The sequence below is a fragment of the Topomyia yanbarensis genome, chromosome 2 (genome assembly GCF_030247195.1).
Source record: "Topomyia yanbarensis strain Yona2022 chromosome 2, ASM3024719v1, whole genome shotgun sequence".
Taxonomy (NCBI): domain Eukaryota; kingdom Metazoa; phylum Arthropoda; class Insecta; order Diptera; family Culicidae; genus Topomyia; species Topomyia yanbarensis.
In genome coordinates, this window is record NC_080671.1 from 324451901 (window position 1) to 324468130 (window position 16230).

A 16230-nucleotide genomic window follows, 5' to 3' on the forward strand; every position below is an offset into this window, starting at 1 on the left:
TATTGTTTGCGGGCACTCTATTTTTCACTTGTGCGATCTGTCTTGGAAGCTTCAGCACCCATTTGGTGTCCTTATACAAGCATTTGGATCAACCGAATAGAAGCAGTGCAGGCCAGATTCCTCCGTTTTGCTCTTAGAACTCTGCCGTGACGTAACCCAACAGAGCTACCACCGTACATCGATCGCTGTCGTCTGCTCGATATGGAAAACCTAGCCAAAAGGCGAAACACATTTAGAGCAGTATTTGTTGGGAAGATATTAACTGGCCAAATAGATGCTCCAGATATTCTCTCACAAATAAATGTCAATGTGCCCCCGAGAAGTCTCAGATCGCATAACTTTTTAAGACTCGAGTTTCAACGCACCAAGTACGGCCAAAACGAACCCATTAGGGCGATGTGTAATGTTTTTAATAGTGTTTATGACCATTTTCACTTTTCTGTATCTTGTGATGTTTTCAAAAATAGACTAAGAAGGTTGACTTAGATTTTAAGATTCATTTTTTGTAATATTTGTATTTTTTATTTTTGTGGTGTTGTGTACTATGTGATTATATTTTATTGTAGTGTGAATCCATTGTAATCAGGTGTGAACATATGAAAAGATAATGGGTTTTTACGCCCATTTGAGGATTGCTTCTGAAGTATATCCTGAAATGGACTTTTCCCATTCAACTACATTTCATGTAGACCAACATAGGTCAGATGAAAATAAGAAGAATAAATAAATGAAGAATTTTAAATACTTGGTTATCTATTCATCCAACGTTTTACATTTTTTATTCGTAAAAAACATAAGAATATTATTAAACAAATGCGTTATTTCGTCATCGACCTTCATGGATCCTGCGGTTGTGAAGCTTCCTCGTCTTCCGTAATCCAGCTTTCCCTAGACCGAATCATCATTGTGGAAGATTTCAGTGAGTAATCTTCATGCCACGTCTCCCATAAAATTCCCGTTGATTTGTGAGACCTCGGATCGTCGATGTAGTATTTACCGTTCAGGTTTGCCTCCGCACAACTAAAATTTAGATGATTCAAGGAAAACTTTAGTTTTTCTAGCAATATGTTCAAAGAATTTTACTTATTGAACCACCATCCACTGCCATAACTTAAAGCACACGAAAATGATCCGTTGGATTTGTCGTTTGCCCGATCATATGTGCTGAAGTCTTGATCGTTATGATATGCCATCGCATCGGAAGCGTTACCCTGGTAGTCTGAGATCATGAGATTGAAATTAAATTTTTCCGTGTCTATTCTGAATGTTTTGTACTCTGCATAAGCCCTGTTTCCATCAAAATCTTCCACTTCTATTCTCAGCTCTACATTATCGTCGTATGTCAGCCTAAAACGGATAATTTGGTAAAAAAATAGTAGCACAAAATTATGAAACTAGATATTACATGTGGATAAAGGTGTTACCAAACCAAAACTCATGAGACAAATCGCCGAAACCATTTTTGTACTCGTTCCAAGATTTATTGAAATTTTCCTGAAGGTCGTTCGGTTTGCGACGTTGAATAACAGTCCACGCTGGACCATCGGTGGCGAACTTACAATATCGGCGATTGAAATCGCGGTTGGCATCGTTTAATTCAGCCTGGCTGAAAGTGTAGACGCCGTCTATTCTTGTCGTTAGCTGATGACATCCTTGCTTGTTTGGCTGGTGGAAATCTACGAATCGCTTGTTTTTAATGGCACATCAATGTACGCATAATGTACTTACCTACAATTTCGGAGTTCCTGACTTCTTCTGTTGTTGGCTCAAATTCTTTTTCTGTTGAGGTCGCAATAGTTTCTTCCCCGATTCCTGTATTAGCAGAATCGCCACTTCCTTCAGTAGTTATTTGTAACACGTCTTCCGATTCCGCCGGTTCCATGCCCAAATTAACACATTGTTGATTATTTCGTTGTTCAATTTTACCATCTACTGTGATGACTAGCCGTTCTATTCGCTTCAATAGAATATCTGCACTGTTGGTAAACGTTGTAATCTCATGATCAGTTCGTTTGCAGCAACTCAAAATTTGTTCGAACTGATTAGCCTCCAAATCATAGATTCTAATCGTGCGTTCGTCAACTGAACGTAGTAAATTCGAAAGGTTATCAAGTGATCGACCATGCTTTCTACTTGCTGCAAGATCTTTCAATTTTTTAGTTGCTAGTTTGTCAAGGAAATCATCCAGATCGTCTTCAAAATCTTGAACCTCTTTTTTTGCTTTGCCATTACAGTTGTTATTTTTCTTGTTGCAGCTCGTTGAGCTCGTTTCCAAACGATTAAGCTGTTTTTGTAGGCTACTGATTTTCGCCATAACGGCGTCCTGATCAATGGGCTCTCGGTCATTTCGCCGACCACGATAAGAACTTGATAGGGCGTACACCGTTTTAGTTATGTCGTGCAGTTTTTCATTTATCGTGTTGACTTTGTCGAAAATGTGCTGAACCTTGAAATCTAGATTCGATAAACGAGTATCCATTGAAGGAGGTATGCTTTCGTGAGCTCTAAAAATAGTACAATATTGTTTTTATTTTTCGTTTATCAGCCAAATTCTTTAGTATACTTTTTAAGCAAATCCATCTTCTGATCCACCGATTTTATGTGATCGCTCCATGCTCCAATGTGATGTTGGAAAACGTCCCAAACTTGTGATTTTTCTTGGAGATTCTTCACGTTGGAATCGAGGCTGGTCATGGTCGTCAGAATGTTCAGCATGCGTTGCTCGAGATGTAATAAATAATGCGAATTAAATTTCTCTAAATGCTCCTTGACATCATGCAGCTGCTTCTTGATATCATCCGATGATAAATTATGTTCGGGAAAACTTGCACATAACGCGTATTGTGCAACACACGCCAAGATGCAAATTGAAATGTGCTGGAAGTAAGTAAGAAATATAGCTTAATTCAAGGAAATAACCCAGTATTGTAACTAGTCAAATAAAGTATTATAGAAAACATCGTTGCGTACAAAAATATTTTGGTACACAAGTTTTACGCGATAGATGCGTGCAAGTAAAAATAGAAATATCTCCAAAAATCGCATTATAATGACTCCGTTATAGAGATAGCCCGTTGATTGTTGGACAATCGCATAATATAAAATCACGAAAATAAAAATCCATTGTTCAACCCCATAGCACAGCAATGTGGTCAGCTACCCTATCTACTTAGTAAGCGCATGGCGCCATCATACGCACCATGCATCCCGCATGGAAATCAAAACAAAACCAAACAACGCGTCTGTTTGCCGGTGCTAAGAATTCGGATCTATAAATAGCATCCAAAACAAATCATTTTATTTCGATGCGGTATCCAGAAGTATTCTGAAATCGAATGTCAATGCCATACTTTCGTTTGGCTTCATTTGGCAATTTTTACTTCGTAAAAATGAGTTCAAATTTGATGTAGCTCTTTTGGCACACAATGTTGTTATTGTAAAAAATGCTAATAATTCATAGCGTAATATCAAACTTTGTCGATTATCTATTTTATATAATTAATAGTGTTTATGAAAGACAATATAGTACTTGCTAGACTCAATTGTTTTATAACAAACATTTTTAATAACTTACCACCAAAGGCTTCATAGCTTGGACAAATGTAACTATTTTTAGAAGAATCAATTTTGGGAGCGAAAAGCTAGATCTGTTCCCGTTAACCGATACAACCAAACTGAAGTCCAACGTATTTCGGAAGCGCTTGATGTGATGACGCCATCAACGCCGGCAAAACAAATAATGTTGCAGGATTCTGAAGACTAAGAGCTGCTCAAAGTTATGCGCAGTGTCAATGCGCACATGTGAAGTCAGTCCTATGTTCTATGGGATTCCCTATCTACATGAGACTGACTTGCCATTATAGGCAGTAATGGACCCAGTTATGCTATTATCAGTCGAAAAGGAATAAAAAGGGAGAAATATTGTAGATGGTGCCGAGTACATTTTAAATTATTTGGGGTTATATATTTTTAATGACAACTCGGTATAATATAAAAATATCGTTTAAATATGTAACCAAATCTTTGGTTCATACCTAAGAAGCAGTACGATGACAGCAATGGCAAGAAAATTGGAATATCGCAGCGGCCATAGAAAAATGGGTAAGTTTTATATACAACTCACCTGAGATTGTGGTTCCCACCTATGTTCACATTGGTTTAAATATTTTTTAAATCGAAAAAGAATTGAATAACCCTTCAATTCTTTCCTAATCCGTATACTGCCAGTAATGAAAACCATCCTTAAAAACTGTAATACTTCAGTTTTTTACCTTTCTCATATAGAAAGGTTATTCAATCGCTCCAAGCATAGACTGCCGAATCGAGGCCCGTAGGGTCGTGTCTCATATATCATTCGACTCAGTTCGACGAGATCGGAAAATTTCAGTGTATGTATGTACGTGTGCGTATGTTGTAGAAAGGTTTTAAAAGCTTCAAAAGCCTGGCCTGTAGTGTATTGGCACGACTCACTTTCGTGCCTAACCACTAAAAACATTCCTTACTCTTCTTTTCGCCCCTTCTACCCCACGGAACTACATCAAGGTATTATTTCGTGGGGACTCGTTGTGCTTTCGTCGCACTCTTTCTTCTACCCTATCTCGGAGCCTCACTCGGGGTCGTCAAACGGTGGGATAACAAAATTCTCACAAGTTTCCTATCTCATGCCTCCACGCGAGTCTAAGACCGGCGACGACTGGGTGCTATCAGCCTTCTGCCGATAGTAGCAGAATGAGAGGGTGCGAACAGATCTAGTCGAGAAAACATTGCCGTAAAAATGAATAGTTGATCGGAAAATAGCCCCAATAAAACTTTAATCTGACTAGTATCAATGATCACGGGTCAATACGTATTGAAAATTCGCCGCGTCTGTTTTTATGAACCTAATTTCAAGCTCCGTTATTGCTAACAGGCTCGTGCATCAGGTTAACAATCCTTTATATTTCCCTTCAGTGTTTGTTATTATCGCTCGTATACTTGTATTCCATAAACAATACTATATGGAAAAAAATAAATACCTTCCTTGATTTATAACATCTCGCGCTATCATAACTTTTTACCTGTATAATGTGTTATCACTCGGTAGTTTTCAACCCAATAAATATATAGTAGAGAAGAAGTAGCGAACTCTGTCTACATACTTTGCAATAAATAGTGATCCAGCCCATTACGCAGATAAGATTAGCTTTTCTAGGCAATACTACCACGGTCGGCCGTGTGGAGTTCAAATTGCTTTTGTTTAGGGAACATAGGATACTCTCGGTGGCCGGCTGCCCAGAGTTTAAAAAGAACCAAAAACTAAACAAGATCTTTTTCGAGTGATCGTGTACTCGAAGACTAACTAAAAAACCACCTAACAAAATATGCTTTGCAGGTCGCATCGCTTGCTTGGAGCGAATCCTAGACCTTATACCCTTCCAAACTACCAACTCCGCGACACCTATGGAAGAGTCTGATGAATTGTCGTCCTTCCGTTAAGTAGGTGGAGCATCAACACTTCCCGTTTACCTTATCCTTTATCCTTCCCCGTGAACGATGGAGATGGGGGCGGCCGGCAATGATGGCTATCATGTTGTTGAGGTTTTAATATGGGTCGGATTGATACGAATTCTTACTTGCCATTTCCTAAGCAACTCTTATTAGATAATCAGCAGTCAAACATGATGAAGTCAGTGTGCAATCCGCCAAAATCATCGTCACAACGCAACGCAACCATACCCCGGAGCCTCACTCGGTCCACGAAATGGCTCGACCTTTGAGCTTTGATTTAACTCTCGCCTCCTCTCTTGCTTCTTGTCACCATACATTACCATTTAGCTCTCTTCCAAGTCGTATAGGTGCTGATTCCATGAGTCAAATAGCTCCTGTTTTCGTGAGTCATTCCAACTTCCAGCCTTAACACGATCTACTAGAATAGTCCCAGTGAACTCACCCTACTCCGACTGAGCCGCTTCCTTGAACCATTTAATCTAGCTTTATCGAGATCTACTCTGATATTATCCGGTAGTGAACCATCATACTTCGAGAGTTCCTTGGTAGCAGAATTTCTCTCGGTACCGATGTCTGTTTCGTGAGCCAATTATCTCCCTTATTTGTCACGATAGAGTCGGATAATCTACGATGGTGAATCTCTACTTTGAATTCCCCGGCGATAGATTTCTCCTGAAACCGATGTTCGTTTCTCCATTTAGCTTCGTCCCGATCTACTCGATCAATTTCCTGGCTATGGACCTAGACTACTCAAGGGGCCAGCCAGCAGGTGTTGAGGACTATCCAGAGCTTCCAGGTGGAGCGCAGCTTCTAGTTCACTGGCGCTCCAACAACTCACTGCTAACGGTTCGACGCGATCTACTCGCGCTTATCCCCGGCGGTGGATCTATCCTAATCATTAGATACCCAGTAGAATGTCGAGGCCGGTTCGGCAATTCTGCTGAAGCCTAGTGAAAATCTCAAAAGGAAATTTGTTCAATAATCTTGAAAATACAAACCAACCCTGCATAGAAAAAACTCCCAAGACAAAGAAAAACTCCCAAAACAAGAACCTAGTTAATTATTATGGTTGAGCTACATAGGAATTGCGTATATTATCAGAAGCATCTGTTGGCTTGCTATAAGCTTTTTAACTGTTGTCTGCTTTGCTGTTATCACAAGATAGCACAACTCGTTCAATCGAGAAATTTGCGCTTGTCATAATAGTGTTTCGCTATATCTCAGGTACGCCACCCAAAATGGCGTTTGTCATAAGATAGCACAACAACGACGACATTCGGTTCGTGTTACACCAATCAGCAAATACTTGAAACTGCTGTTAGAGAAATCTGCAATCTTCAATTGAGCGAATTAGACAAAAAATCCTGATGTAATCGGCAAAGGACAATCGTGGAGTCTTCAGAACTAGATGTACATCATTGAAGTATAGCAGAAGCATCAACGGTCCCAAGTAACTTCCTTGAGGTATTCCTGGCGTTTAAACACGACATTCCATGTAATGTAGGATGTTGAACACAGTAGGTTAGACGTAGTTAACCATCCAGACGGGAAGCTTACAGTGAGCCGGAAGATCCATAACCACCAGCTCAAACAACTTCGAGACAGCACTCAGATACTCCAGCAATAGATGTTCGCAAGGTGTGCAGAAGCGAAGTAACAAAAACCTCGACTTACCTTTTCAGGATAACGGAAGTTAACCCGTTGGGTCTAGAATTGAAAGATGACCTAAGAGGAGAGGAAGCTCTGGTAATCATCGTTGCATCGACATCGATAGCACCCCAAGTTAAGCCTACAAGTGGGGCTCTGGAGCAGCAAATTCGAGTTGCTCAATAGTTAGTGCATCATCTGTGAATGCATTCGCGAATTTTTCCGGAAAAGTGTACATATGTATTGAGATGCGATAACCGTGTTTCCATTGAGAATCACTGACAGCGGCAAGCTAGATTGCTTTCGGTGCTCATTTACATATTTCCAGAAACGTTTGGGATGCAACTTAAGATTAAACTGAATGTTTTTCTGATATCGAAAGCAATGTTGCAAATATTCTTCGCCGAACTAGTTCATTCGTTCATCATCGATGCGATATTCGTCGTGTCATTCACCCATGCCTCGAATAACGCTGCGCCGTTCGTCACACGAAAGCACAGAATCATCGAAAATGAATAATACAAACAAACAAAAAAACCGAATCTGATGACTGCTGTTCGCTGCTTGTTCGCATCGTTGTTTGTTGAATTTAGCCATTCATGCAATGTTCATCTTCACGCATCGTTCGGATCGGCACACGAATGGCTTAGGTGATAATCGCCACTAGCCATTCTTCGCTAAGGATTCTTCGTTCTTCATTCCTCCTGCATTGCGACCAAGAAAAACAAATTTCTTGTTCATTGATGGAAGGGTCAGAGCTTCATGACTGAAGTGGTGCAGAAATGCTTGCTATGTTCGGAATAGGATGACTTTTGCTATAAACAACAATTAGTATTACATAATGATTATTTGCTGATGTTTTTTATCAGATTTGAAACGGGAAGCTGCGTAAGCAAAGCAAAACAAATCAATTACATATGTAAATCTGCGGATGTCTCGCGGGCGAAAACCGAATCAACACAATTATGAATCTACATAGTAGACTATTGGTACTTCAAATAACTTTTTTTCTAATGATGAAATCAACACTGGGTGATAGTTTCCTTGAATCTACGTTTAATGATTTTCTTAGGACCATTTGGCACAAATAGCAACCGTAAGACGAAATACTCTTATATAATATAATTTCTATATCTATAGAAGTATAATCAAGCCACAAGTTTTTGACAAATCGATGCATTCCGATTTCAACCAAACTTAGCAAATATTAAACTTTTTGCCAAAACTGAACTGGTTAGTCTTATACCCTAGTATCAATTGAGGTTTTATCGTACTTTTATAGCCACTCATAACATTTAAATTGCACTTGTAGCGTGCTATAAAACTTCAATTGTTGCTTGTAAACATAAGTTTTTGTACCATGAAAGACTATTCTTTAGCTTAAATAGCAGCTAATATGGTTTTAATTTCAGCAAAATTTAGCATGTTTTCAATAAAGTTGTACAACAAAGCATTACAGAAAAAAATGCTGAATATGCCTATCTTACTTGATATGACATCAAGAAATAAAATTTGGATATATTCTATTAAGGGGCTACACCACTGTAGAGCACGCCAAATATGTCATGAAAATGGACACAAAATTAATTAAAAAAGCTAAGCAATAAAAAAAAATCCTACGTACGTCGCTGGAGAAATCAATTTTGAATATACTGTGAAAATTTCCAAGCGTTCAAAAATCATTTGTTCGAGTTACATTTGCGGCTTCGAGAAAAACACGGTTAAAGTTTTCAGTACACACGAGATATACATAAGAGGCATTGCGGTAGAATGGAAAATCTGAATATTTATGTATTGTTTGCGTCTTCCATGTTTTGGGACATGATTTTTAACATTCTAAAGCCATTTTTGACTAATAAATTGAAAATCGACTTTTTTTTATTCTACAGTGCTGTGACACTTTAAAACCGTTTTTAGATAAATTTAGTAATTATTATTTAACATAAATGTAATCTCTGGACACATTAAAAATATTTTAGAGCGCATGAGATGTTTAAGGACACCAACCACTAAACTATTTTCATTTGAAAGTTATAAGAACTTCGTCATCTTCGAATAAAGTGCCTGAAAGTGAAACCTGTTTTTTCCATAAAGAATATACGACTTTTTAGAAAAAAAATGGCCTGAAAATGCCAAAACAATTTTTTTATATGTTGCAATATTCATTCAAAATCCTATATAAAAAGTGTTCATAATTTTTTCACGGAACAAACTAGAGTCTAGGGAATCAATATGTCAAGACATATCAATCCTCTAGGCCAGATTTTTAAAGGCAAAATTTTTCTTCGAAAACTTCAAAATTTCTTTTGTGGAGAATATGAGAAATGGACGTTAAAAATATCAATATTTTCCAATATCGCTCAAGTGTTCTACAAGTCATGACATACTATGAAGTTGACCGGAAATAAGCTTTGCTTGCCATAATCAGTGCTACTGGAATATTAAACAGAAATATTTTTAATGAAAAAGTGTTCATAACAGTTTCATAAATAAATTCAAAATGTCTAGCGTGAAAATGCGTTCCGCGATATGCTTTTTTTAAACGACTTATTTTGATCAGAAATGTGTTGATTATCTTGAAGCTTGCGTTACTAAATTTGATCAAGTTGTTTATTTTAAGTGGGCGAAATTTAAATGTAAAATTGATTGGAACTTGGTACTTCTAGCATATTTCGAAAATGTACGAAAATTTAATTGCTCTGACGATAGAGTAGGGGAACATGGGGAGACTTGACTAAGTGTAAGATTCTACATTTGGCTATAACGTATTCTCTTTGGTTTTTAATTTTTTTAAAATATTTTTATGCTTGTTTCGATCCCTTAAGGTAATTATAAATGTTTGAAATGGAAAATACTTTCATCATAGAAAATATTCTGCTCGGGGCCGCCGTACACTAATTACTTAAGGCTTTTTTAGAACTATTCAACCTCGCCCTCCCCCCAGATGAGAGTTCGTATGATTTTGGTGAACTCCCTCTCCCCCTACATAAGATTTTATCTTACTTTGTGTAATTTTAAATCATATTGTTAATTCATTAAATTATTCGATAGCGAACACGATACTTATTGAATTATTAAAAGAGAACTCAGGACAAAATTTAACTACACACCAAAAAATTATAAATTTTATCATTGACGTAATTGCAAACATGACACAATTTAACAAACCGTAATTCACGAAATGACTAAATTTTAAACATCACCGTGTTCCATTTAATTTTACATGAAACATATTTTCCATGCGCAATGACATAAAATTACACTTACTGTCATACAGAACAAACGCCATATGTGGAGTAAAATTACATGATTTACGAAATTCAATGTCATGTAAAATTAAAATCAAACGTAAAACTAAGTCATTTTTGATTCTCGTATATGTCAGGATCAGGAGACGTAAATTTATACGATTTTTTCTAAGTGTGTGTATAATCATCTGTAGAAATTTCATTTGCATCCTAATCTCGCCCAGTAGAAATTTCAGAATAAATTTTAAGAGATATTTAGAAACTCCGATTTGTTCCACATAATTTGCTTCGCTATATTCCACTTCCTTTGAATCTATTTTTTTGTGATGTAGAACTCAAAAGAATTTATAACCTCTTCTGGTGTGAATTTGTTCGGAGTTTCAACTATAACGCTTATCGTACGCATAGTTCCGACATAGCTATCTTCGAATTTTCTTGAAGTAAAATACAGTTCACACTCTGGAACTATACAGCCAACAAGTTCTTTGACAATCACATGACAGAAAATTTTTCATATACCTTGCGGGTTTGAAGCGAAAGTTTGAAAAGAAGGATGTTGGTCTAACAACACGAATGGTCTCAACACTTCTTAACTCGTAAAGCAGATTGTGACTCCAGTTCCCGATCAGAACAATGTACCACCAAGAGTCAAGAAATTTCTGTAACTGCTCCAAAACCATCGACAATTAAGCCGCCCCTTACGTTAGCAACAATAAATTCCATAACTAATTTAACAATCATATTTTGTCGCTGCAAAACACTTCAATTTGAGGTCTGCGTTTCCATGACCATGATGTACAGTATGTGCTCATTTTGTTTGATATATAAAATGTTCATGGCACAAATAAGAAATAGTTTCTTTTCTTATGAGAAGAATATTTTTCTTATCGATTTCATTTTTCATGCATGTTTTATGATATTACTTAAGAAAGGACAAACCTTCCCTCCCCCAGGTGAGAATTGGTAAGATATTTTGAAACACCCACTCCCCCCATATGTCCTTACGTAATTAGTGTATGACCCCTAATTAATAAATTTGCGTTAAATGATGTATTTTTTTTTATCAAACTGTGGTACCTACTGTTAATGTTAACCACGTCACAAAAAATCTCACCTTAAACATCAATCTAACTTTATAGCACTAGTTAACAAAGTTAGCAGCCATGGTTGAATTCGTGAGATGTGCACATGCAATGTAATCATTATAGCTAATCCCTAGAAGGGAATGCATTAAAAAATCGAAATTCGACAATTTTATATTTTTTGTTGGTATCTAAGGATCTCGACAATATGGAGTAAAATAATTACAGCACGTTTTTTATGCCAAGTCTTTCCCGATGGGGGAACAAGAAGTAATATTTGTATTGTCCATATTACACCCACAACACACTGTTCATTCTACAGCTAATTTATTTTTAAACAACCGTGCTGATTAAGCGAATTCGTCGTGATACTAGCAAAACGTGCGCAATAGGTTAAATTATTGTGATAAACACCATGAGCAGATTAAAATCAAAACTTCATCCAAAAGAATTTTGTTTTGCTTATGCCGAGTTTTATCACCAAACATGGGTTCAATCTCCTTTGAATACTTGACACACAAGGCTTCTATTAAGATTGTACTATATTTAACAAATATTGCCTTGATTCGGCTGTTAATTTAACCCATAGTTTTGTACTGAAAAACCAGTAGCGCATTGGCTTGTTCCGAAAAGTACAACGCATCAGAATAAAAATATATTTCTTCGCGAGCCATCATTCTGCGAAGATAAAATTGAAGTCATCTTCGCCAATAGTTGTAAGCGATCATCGCTATGGTGAGGAATGGTTTGCTGATTCGTTTATTCGTCATTCGCTTCATAGCTTCCTCGTGCAGTTCATTCGGTCGTTCGATGAGTAGCAAGGCAAGAACGTATGGATAAGGCATTCGGGTAAACACGGATTGGCAGTCGGATTCATTCGTGGATGAATATCAACAGCAAGTTGAATATAACAGCGAAGAACGATGTTGGACGAATGCAGGTGATTCATATTCACCGTGCTTCGTCGCGATGAAGATTCTGAAGCAACATTGATCGAAAGAAACGGTGCGTTTACACGCCTGGTTGAGACTGACGTAATAGTTTATTAGTGGTATTGTGCGATACTTGGTAAACGTCGGCAAGGCAGGACTCTTGATTGACTAGAGTCATCGCAACGTACTCGTTAGCAATGTTGGGCCGGTTTGTCGATGGTGGACTTCCTTCGGAAGGTGCCAGTTAATGGCATACACTAGAACAAAAACGAGTCCCCACGAAAAGGTTTGAACTACGGTTTCGCAGGGCCGAAGAGAGAAAATACGAGCCCGGGGGGTCCAACGTACGGGCCCCCACCACTGTGTATTGCCTGAGTACAAAAAAGTCAATGTTTGAAATCCATTGGAGTTCACTGATATTATGTATAGTATACTGAAATTTTATATTTATGTACCATTTTGTTGCTCTAATTGTTTGTAGTGCCAATGAAGGAAAAAAACGTAGTTTTTTATACTTTGGGAGTAAGATTAAAAAAAAGATAAAAAACAATAGGAAAACTAAATATTAAAAGAATGTGCAAAAAAGCTAACAACAACAAAATGTTTAATCGAGAAAAACCAAAAAAAAAACCTATAAAAATTGGTAAAGGAAAACAGGAAACTATAAAAACATATTGCGAAGATTAAAAAAGTCGAACATTATTGAATAGATGATGAAAATAATGAAAAATCGATAGGCAATTAGGAAAAAAATTAGAATCAATGAAAATGAAAAAACTACTAAAAAGAATACAAACATTAATATAAAAAATGCATAAAACTGAACAACTCGATAAATCAAGAATAATAAAATTTATTTAACATTAAAAACAAGAAATATTTCAAGCAATAGAAAAAATAAATTAAACGTTAAGAATGTATAAAACTGGAGGAGTATATATAAAAAGCAAAAATAAAATAACCATAGAAATTTAAAAAAATGGACGAACCACAAAGTTTTGAAAAACTGGACAAGTTTAAATTATGAAAAGACGAAAAAGTAAAGAAAATTGGAAGTATTGCACAAAAACGGAGCAAACACACAAAATAGAAAAAATAGTAGAAAAAGCCATACTATAGAAACACAAAAATGAAGATATTAACACGAAAAAAATAATAAAATGGATATTATTTAAAGAATAGAAAAAGCACTAGAAATGAAATTTGAAAAAAATTCAAACGTCGAACTAAATGTAAAATTAAGAAAAATGCGCATAGTGTCAAGAAAAGATAAATCAAATGTTTTTTAGGAAAATAAAAAAAATAATGTTAACGTATAGGAAAAGTATTTTCAAAACAGGTTAAATGGAAAACATGAAGAAATAACAATAACAAATTAAATCCTAAGAAAAAGGTATAAAAAAATATATTAAATGAACAATTGGAAAAAATAAAACTACGATGAACGGAAATTAAAAACTAGAAAATGAGGAAGAAAATAGGAGAAAGGTAAAAAATTAAACAATAAGACGAATTGGAATGAATTTGAATAAGTTAAATTGTTTTTAGAAATGCAAAAAATATGAAAAAAAGGAAATAGAAAAAGGCTATGACAAGTATAAATGTAATAAATAAACAAATTCTAAAAAATAGATCATTCCAAAGGTACAAATAAAAAAGCAGGGTATTAAAATATGAAACAATAAGAAAAAAATAAAGAAAGCAGAATTTTCTCGAAAAATTGCGAATAAAATTAAATAACAAAGGCAAAACTATAAATTAAAGTAAGTGATAGTGATAGCAATAGAAAAAAGCAAAAGTAAGGAACGTAAAAAGATGGATAAAATAAAAGTATGTAAACAGATAAAAAAGGCAGAATCTTACAATTGTAGAATCCACAACTTGTATGTAATCCACAAGTTGAAAAAATAGATCAATGAAATTTTAACAAAATAAACGTAGGAATAAAAAAATGGAAAAAATATGAGAAACATGGATCAAATTTCAAATAAGGGTTTTGGTTGGATTTTACCCTATGCTGGTTTCGAAAACATTCATAATCCTATAAAAACATGAATTATTCTTTTATTTGTGTTGGTGTGTTAGCATACCTTAAAATATTTTACAAGAATGTTGTAACTGATTTCTAGAAAATAGTTGAAAAATAAAAATAAAATCGTTACGTTCATGAAGCGACGTTCAAAATCTCACGCTCACTCCTCCAAAACGAAAAGATTTTGTATGCGGATTTAACTTGTTACATTAGTTAACTAATCTTGCTAACTAGTTGGTTTAGTTTGGAAGCAGAGTTAAATTTTCTCTTCGAAATCAATCAAACACAATTTAGCAATTTAGTTGCTTCTTAGAATCATTGGCAGCAGCAGGATTGTGAACTGAGAGATATTCTCTTCATTCTCCATGACATATCAAATTTAAAACAAAACTATTAACACTATACTTGTCACGAAAGGGGCTTGTTGTGTACGCAATTTGCTGTTATAATAAAAATGTGGACAAAAGGCCGTATTTGAAAGAATTGTAAAACGTATTTATTTTTTTTCCATCCCTGGCCTCTTTGCTAGGGGTAACTGGTAGTCGAAAATCGCCGAAAAAGCTGCGTCATTTATGCGTCATGTATGACCCCTTTACAAAAATGTTTCAGTATCATCTCGTATCTGAATATGATTTTTTATAGATTTTGTATCAATGAACGGCAAACCAAATATATTAAATTTCAAATTTAAATTTTTGGATTAATTTCGAATTCTTTTGGTATATCAAGAGTTTTTGATGACTCATTTGATCAATTGAGCTCTCAAATAGAGGTAGGGTTACCGCCTCTAGTGGTACTTTGATCAGCAGAATTTTATTGAGCAGGGGATAGACTTCAAGAGACACATGGGTATGTGTATGAAATCAATTCGAATTTCGAATTAAAGTGATCACTCGTCAGAATTTTGGAGCGCTTCCATTGCTTTTTATTGTATAAAACGCTTAAAAACAAATAAATATGCACTGTTTTATTTCTTATGTAGCTCGTAGCACTACGAGGAAAAATATCTTATTTTCTTCACATTCACCGTAAAGTGTAATGTTTTGGTAAAGCACTGCACCTTTCTGTGACGTTCACATTAAGTTGTATGTTTTTGCATTTGTTAACAGTTTTGTTGATTTAGTTGGATGTAGTGATTCGCTTTCTCGGATATTCACAAAGAATCCAAAAGCACCAACCACTCTCGCTGTGAAGGATAACCCGAGCGAGCTTTGCTCTGCTCCTCAGTAAACAAACACGGGGTGTGAAATCACACTTCAGTTTCTTTCGAGAATCTTTGTGAGGAACATAGGGCCTGCAACCCGAGGATGATGTTTATGAGAGCTGGGTGCTGGGCGATTCCTGGTAAAGAAAAGGGCAACGCAAAATTGCAAAATAATCCAATGGATTCTTCCGGGCGAATTCAAATTTATCTGAACGAAGACACGGAATTCGCCTCAAAAACCGGTGTGGCAACCCTAAGCAGGATTTTTTTCTTTCAATAATTACTTTCGATACTAATCCAGCACTTTCGAAGATTGGAAATTCAATAAATCAAAAAAATCGGATTCAAATTGGCGAAATTTGAAGACAACCTCATGACTTCTAATCAAACCATTTAATTATTTAACCCTTACAAGTCTAATCATATGTTTGTTTCCATTATAGTAATTTTAACCTTAAGGTCATTCGCTTCTTCATTCAGGTTAGGAATTTTCCTGTAACAAATCTCTATTCCTGTGTGCGGGGTTGGGAACCCAGGTGAGCTGCGTACATGACATTCAATGTACAAATTCCGCTACGCCCGTTCGAGTCCGATATTG

At 36.0% G+C, this 16230-nt stretch overlaps 1 protein-coding gene across 1 annotated transcript; it reads right to left on the reverse strand.

The window, feature by feature from the left end:
* Nucleotides 1–758: 758 nt before the first annotated feature.
* Nucleotides 759–3660, reverse strand: LOC131683776 (angiopoietin-2-like). Its single transcript, XM_058966071.1, has 6 exons — nucleotides 3575–3660; nucleotides 2564–2877; nucleotides 1729–2504; nucleotides 1406–1676; nucleotides 1084–1347; nucleotides 759–1020 (listed from the first exon to the last, which is right to left on the reverse strand). Exons 1-6 carry the CDS (start codon nucleotides 3587–3589, stop codon nucleotides 837–839), a joined length of 1824 nt encoding a protein of 607 aa, XP_058822054.1. The 5' UTR covers nucleotides 3590–3660; the 3' UTR covers nucleotides 759–836.
* Between the last annotated feature and the right edge of the window lie 12570 nt (nucleotides 3661–16230).

Coding starts and splice junctions, on each gene's coding strand:
- LOC131683776 (XM_058966071.1), bottom strand. Junction 2,505..2,563: donor AAGATGGATTTGCTTAAAAA/GTATACTAAAGA, acceptor TACTATTTTTAG/AGCTCACGAAAGCATACCTC. Junction 1,677..1,728: donor CAGGAACTCCGAAATTGTAG/GTAAGTACATTA, acceptor AGCGATTCGTAG/ATTTCCACCAGCCAAACAAG.